This window comes from Mytilus edulis, chromosome 11 (genome assembly GCF_963676685.1).
Source record: "Mytilus edulis chromosome 11, xbMytEdul2.2, whole genome shotgun sequence".
NCBI lineage: Eukaryota > Metazoa > Mollusca > Bivalvia > Mytilida > Mytilidae > Mytilus > Mytilus edulis.
This window is the reverse complement of record NC_092354.1, coordinates 70,227,831-70,234,495: the sequence shown is the minus strand read 5'-3', so window position 1 is coordinate 70,234,495 and position 6,665 is coordinate 70,227,831. Positions and strand designations below refer to the sequence as shown.

The window sequence follows — 6,665 nt, the reverse complement described above, 5'->3', positions numbered from 1 at the left end:
AACACCTTTTTAATGCCGATAGATAGAAAAGAAGGAAAAAGTTTGTCTTTATGTTGTTTAAAAATCATAAGGGAAACAGATTCAACCACCTAATCTTATGTAATACGATATGTATCCACTATCGACAAAAAACGTCATTATCTTACTGTCTTGAGTGGATATATATCGTATCACACTCGGTGCAGTAAAATAATCCATATTTAAAATACAAACGAGTCTTTCCTTATTCATCATGTTTACGTTTATCAATCTTTGATATTAGCAAATAAACTCATCATAGATACAAGGATTACATTTTGTATTTACGGCAGACGCGCTTTTCGTCTACAAAAAGACTCATCAGTGACGCTCAAATCCAAAAAAGATGAAAAGGACAAATAAATTACGAAGTTGAAGAGGTGATATATTGCTGAGGTAGAAAAGCCTTAGTTTTTCAAAAAAAAAAAAAGTTTTGTATACAGTTAGTTTATAAATTTAAATATTAATTTAACGCAATTTATTGTCACTTTCTGAAGTTTCCATCTTTTAGATTTTTTATCTCACTGAAGCTTAACTCTCAATATTTTGTTCTGTTTTGAAATTATGGATTAAAGTAAAAGCAAAACTCTGTCAACACAATGTTTCGAACGTATTTAACTTCTTGTCTTCTTTGTCTACGACGGGATCAAAATACCAATTTGATATTCAAAATATATAGTGAAACCTAGTTGAGATCGCTTAAATGACCCCCCTGGTCTTTCAATGTTCTTTAAATTCAATTAGTTTTTAGACAATGTTAAACCGACCATGCGAGGGCTGAAAAGCCAGTCAAGGTCGTTAAACACTTCCGTCTTCAACGATGTAAATATACAGATGTTGATAAAAATTCATAAAAGGATTTCCGAGAATAATGTCGTCTTCGATATCTATGGAGGGCTTAAAAGGTCACTTGTCAGCTATAAGTCGACAAAACATCCGGTCAAATGGCACAGGGAGATGTACAAAAACCCCAGATCTCTCAATCGTCCTAATAATTTGCAGGCGTTTAGTAAATTTAAAGATAAGACGTCCCCTGTTTAGTTCTGTTATAATCTCTCTTTTACTTTTTCACCATGACGTCTTTCGTCCTTTTTGTCGGTTGATGGTCTAGCAAATTGTCATAACCAGTACACATATATGTGATGTGTTGGTGAATATATCAGGCTCAACACGGTGCTTCAACTAAACGTTCTAAAGCATTCTTATGGAAGATTGAAATATAAAGCAATTATGTACAGCGAACTTGACGATTCATACTCTTGTCAAATGAAATGACGATCATATTGCAAGATCAAGATCTATTGGCTAAATACGTAATTATATCAACCAATGTTTTTTTTTAAATCGACGATTATTTATAGAGAAGTCGGCGTTGCGGATTTTTGACAAATTTTTAATGATATGACTCACTGATATTTAAAATAAAAATCCATGTAGTGTAAGCAATGCAGGTAAAATACTTTGTATTTTGCATATACATCCTATTATTATCTAACGGAAAAAAATCAAACCATCGTATTACAGTGAAATGTTGTTTGCGCTTTTAATAAATTTCCTTCTATTTTTTCATTTCATTATACCAGTCCCTTTTTACAGAGGTTGACTAGACTCTCTTTTAGGGACTGTCTGTCGATAGACGATACTTGTTATCGATATGAACTCGCTGCCCCTTTGAAAGGCAATAGGCTGACATTTTTTTTCAAATTTTCTCTCACTGACAGGCAATTTAATATGAAATTAATTCAACCATGTCTTATTTCTATGATCAGTAGTAGGGTGTCTCTCAAAGTTGTTTTTTTGCTTATCCCGCATTAATTTCTTAGCAGCATAAGTTTGAATGTAGATCGTTTTACTTGCAACATAGATCCAAACATTTTATTTGTTTGAAAATACACTTAGCTATAGTTCCGACCGACTAACTTAGCCAAACCATTAAGAACTGAACCAAATCATGACACATTTCGCTCCACTATATGGCGACCCGTTATGGCCAGTCATGGCAATGCTTTTATACTTATTTGATTTAGGAGCACACATTTATATGAGTAATACTTTTTTAAAAATAGCCATCAATTACCTCTAATGTAGAGCAATACAATAATACCAGATACGCAGTTCAATCTAGTCATTAATTAAAAAAAACTTCTGCAACACTCGAATTTACACCTAGAATACAAGATAACCAAAAATAGTTACAAGTGAGACGTTTAGCTTACCACAAAACCAGGTTAAATCCATCATTTTTTATATAATAAAATGCCTGTACAAAGACAGGAATATGACAGTTGTTTTCCATTCGTCTGATGTTTTTTAGCTTTTGATTTTGCCATTTGATAACGGAATTTCCGTTTGAATTTTCCTCAAAGTTCAGTATTTTTGTGATTCTTAGTAAAGGTATCATTTCTCCCGATAACAGTCCTGTTGTTTTGTTTGAACGTGGAATAGACATGAATAAAAAAAAAAGATGTGGTATTAGTGTCAATGAGACAACACTCCAGTCAAAATTTGTAAAAATAAACCATTATTTGCCTACACCCCGGACTATTTGGTCCCACCAAACAGCAATCAATAAAGGGTTACAAAAATGACTTGTGTGAAACCATTCAAACAAAAAAGAAAATAAACGGTCTAATCCATATCGAAATGAGAAACGAGAAACACTTATGAACCTTAACAACAAACGACAACTACTGCATATCAGGTTTCTGGCTTAGGACAGGTGCAAACAAATGCAGCGAGTTTAAACATTTTAAAATGCACCAATCCTCACCTAAATTAATCGTGTTAAATAAACCTGGTTTTTTTCCGTTGAAATGGCAGTAAAAAATAAATAGTAAAAATACTCAGGCCTTTTAAAATCATGTTTATTTTTTACCATATGAACAGGATAACATTAAACAGACCTTTTGATTAATATAGGTACCTTGTGATGTCACTTTCATATCGTAAACATGGTGAAGATGTTGCAATTGACATATTTGACTTAAAACACATCATTTACGAATAATATTTTGATAAATCATAAAAAAGCAACTTCAAAATAGATGGGGAAAACAGCCTTACCCGTGTGTGAAATAAAAATTCTAGAAAACTTGTCTGTTTGAGTGAGGCATCGCCGTTGCTCATTTGTTAATAATAATGACAAGTCACAAAATTAGTCTTAAAAGGCAGTTTATGAAGTGTTTCAGGAGTTTGACTCCCTAATGTAAATATGTACAACAAAATTACGAATACCAATGACAGATAGATATGTCTTAAATACAGGTTGAGGATATTATCTGGTGTATTTATAAATTCCAATTAAACATGTAGCAATTACTACTATAATTGCAGTGCTGTTGATTTTGTTTCTCCTAGAATCAGCATCGCTGGCTATTGGTGGATTTACAACAGGGCTTACTGGCGGTGGATTTACAACAGGGCTTACTGGCGGTGGATTTTCAACAGGGCTTACTGGCGGTGGATTTTCAACAGGGCTTACTGGCGGTGGATTTACAACAGGGCTTACTGGCGGTGGATTTACAACAGGGCTTACTGGCGGTGGATGTATGTCAGAGCTCGCTGTTGGTAAATTTACACCAGAGCTGGCTGATGGTACAATGATGGTCGCTGTTGTTTGTAGGTTAGAGCGTGTTGTTATTTGAAGAAAATCTGAACCATTTTCTGATGAGGATTCACCAGGTTCGATGTGTTGCGTCGGCGTAACATCTTGGTTATCTGAATAGTTGATCGAATCCTCCTCATGTTCGTTGATCGTTGGAACGTCTGCACTTCTGGCATTGCGACCTCTGCGTCTTTCATCCATTAAGGTAGAAACATGCAAAGATCTTTCCAAAGAATCACGGTCACTTGAATTATTTTGGGTATATCTTCTATCTGGGTGGCATACACTTCGACCAAGTGTGTCGCTATGTGGCGCTGCCATTTAAATTAGTTGGTTATATCATATAAGGCTGGAAATAGAAACACATACAAAATACATTAAAATCACAATACTAGATTATAGGCATTAGAGGTGAATAAACTCATCATACATAAGAGGATTGAGATAAGATAAAAAAAAAATGTGGTATGATTGCCAATGAGACAACTATCCACAAAAGACCAAAATGACACAGACATCAACAACTATAGGTCACCATACGGCCTTCAACAATGAGCAAAGCCCATACCGCATAGTGAGCTATAAAAGGCCCCAATAAGACAATGTAAAACAATTCAAACGAGAAAATTAACGGCCTTATTTATTTTAAAAAAATGAACGAAAAACAAATATGTAACACATAAACAAACGACAACCACAGAATTACAGGCTCCTGACTTGGGACAGGCACATACATAAATAATGTGGCGGGGTTAAAAAATAAAAAAAATAAGTTTTTTTTTCTCCAGAGAGCACGTTTTATCTAGAATAGCATGATCAATAACGCGGTAAAAAAAAATAAAAAAAAGCGAAATCTGGTACGAAGAATAATTATTATAAAAAAAATGTAGCGATAGTGAGGGCTAAAATAACACGAATCCATGTATAAGCTTGCATAAATTATTTCGATTCTGATTAGGACAGTTAAGGTAATTTCTATGTCCGATGTGTATTAGGTGTAGAGCGTTTGTGAAGGCTTTGTCATGCACCTTCCTTTTTTGTTTGTAAACAAGCAAACGACTGGCAATGTTATTTGATAGAGGGAGGAGTTTTGCACAGCCAGCATGAACGGTGTCGTATCTAGGTCAATATGTCAATTTCGGGTTGTAATACATTACAGTCATATTTTCGGAACTATTAACACCATGTTCATCATTTAAGAGTTTGGAAGTGTTTGAAATTAATGAAATATATAATTAAATGCATGGCAATCTGATAAATTTCATGATTGTGCAGCAGTCAATATACGCATGTACAAACTAATTTCATTGGATGTAGAGCATGAGTAACGTTTATTCAGAAAGCGAACTGAGCATGTCATATTAGAATATTCATTTTAGTTTTATTTTGGGATATATGTGCTTCTAACTGTATTGGAATTTCCATGCATTTGTTCATATTCAAAAAGATTATTTTTCCTTTCTTGATGTAAACAAAAAACGTTTTGTGAAACCGAATGACTCCTGTTGGATAGTTGTATCAATTGCAAGTATACTAAATACCTGTATTTGTATCGCGTTCATGTCTTTTTTTTTTAATCAAAGAACAAGAATGTCTCGAATGCTTTCTTTCTTTTTTTTTTTTTTTAAGTTTTTAGAATTGTTAAGTCATTTTGTGTTGTATATACAAAACAAAATGACTTAACTGATTACGGAAATGCTTTTATCCTACTCTTATAGACTTATAGAGATATGATTGGTTAAAGTGCTACACGTGGTGTGACTATATATATTTACACATGGTGACTATTTATTTGGTATAGGATGCCATAAAAAGGACATTGGTAGTTACAATATAGGGTTTGCAACCATATGGGGTTAGTATGAATAAAGGCAACAGTATTTTACCGCTATTCAAACTTCATAAATCGAAAGAGAAAAAACAAATTCGGGTTAGAAACAAAAACTGAGGGAAACTTATCAAATATAAGAGAACTACGACACAACAGAGACACAGCACCAAAATGTAACACACACAGAACGAGTTACTTTCCTTTCAAAAAAAAAAAAAACAAATCAGAAAGATTTCAACAGACGATGAAACTGATAATGAACAACTGAAATACATTCATAAAACAAATTTAAAGCTAATTGTTTGCATTTGAATAGACAAATATAAGTAGCTGAGCTCTCACCCCATATGTATAGTTCTAGGTCACTAACACATCATGTAACTAATAATATATATTTAGACTTAGATATATGCTTGACAATATTTAAATTTCAATTTAATAGTTTATGACCTGTTGTTTCTCATATATGATATAAGGCATAGTATTGTTTGTTCCTCTTCTTCATATTTGTGTCTGAATTGTAATTAAAAACTCGTTGATCAAAGTTATACATACCAGATTTGTACTTAGAATAACAAACAATTGGATATAACTCCTGTAGCGGCTACAAATATCCAAACAGAATCTACGCGATAAACAATCACATAAAAAAAATCTTATTTGAATAAATGTATGTGTTCATGTCATTTAGTAAACGTGTATTATATATTACCAGTATAGACGTAGATATGAAAAATAATCACATTATGATACAAACTGATAGTCACATTTCAGTGTTTTATTTTTAAACGCAGTAATTGACGCAGTAATATAGATAAATATAAAGATAATTTAGATAATAATAATTATAATAATAAACATTATTTATTTAACGAAGGTAACTTATTAAACACACAATTGTTGATGACACACAAGGCCTTCACACATTAAAATGAACGATACATAAACATTAGAACACCATAATCAACAGTGATGTGCACAATTACAAATGTATATACACAAGCATGAACACGTCCTGCATCTGTCCCAATTCAGAATTCTTACATTAGTAGTAGTCGTTTGTTAATGTAGTTCATAAGTGTTTCTCGTTTCTTGTTTTTTTTTATAAAGACTGAACTGTTGGATTTACCGTTTAAATGTCTAGTTAGTAATATTAGTTATTTTGGGGCCCTTTATAGCTTGCTGTTTGATGTGAGCCAAGGCTCCGTGATG

General features: G+C 32.9%; 1 protein-coding gene across 1 annotated transcript; it reads right to left on the bottom strand.

Annotated features, from left to right (window-relative positions):
• Positions 1 to 2,874: 2,874 nt before the first annotated feature.
• On the bottom strand, positions 2,875 to 6,141 carry LOC139494970 (uncharacterized). Its single transcript, XM_071283094.1, has 2 exons — positions 6,009 to 6,141; positions 2,875 to 3,971 (listed from the first exon to the last, which is right to left on the bottom strand). Exon 2 carries the CDS (start codon positions 3,941 to 3,943, stop codon positions 3,293 to 3,295), a length of 651 nt encoding a protein of 216 aa, XP_071139195.1. The 5' UTR covers positions 3,944 to 3,971; positions 6,009 to 6,141; the 3' UTR covers positions 2,875 to 3,292.
• Positions 6,142 to 6,665: the final 524 nt, after the last annotated feature.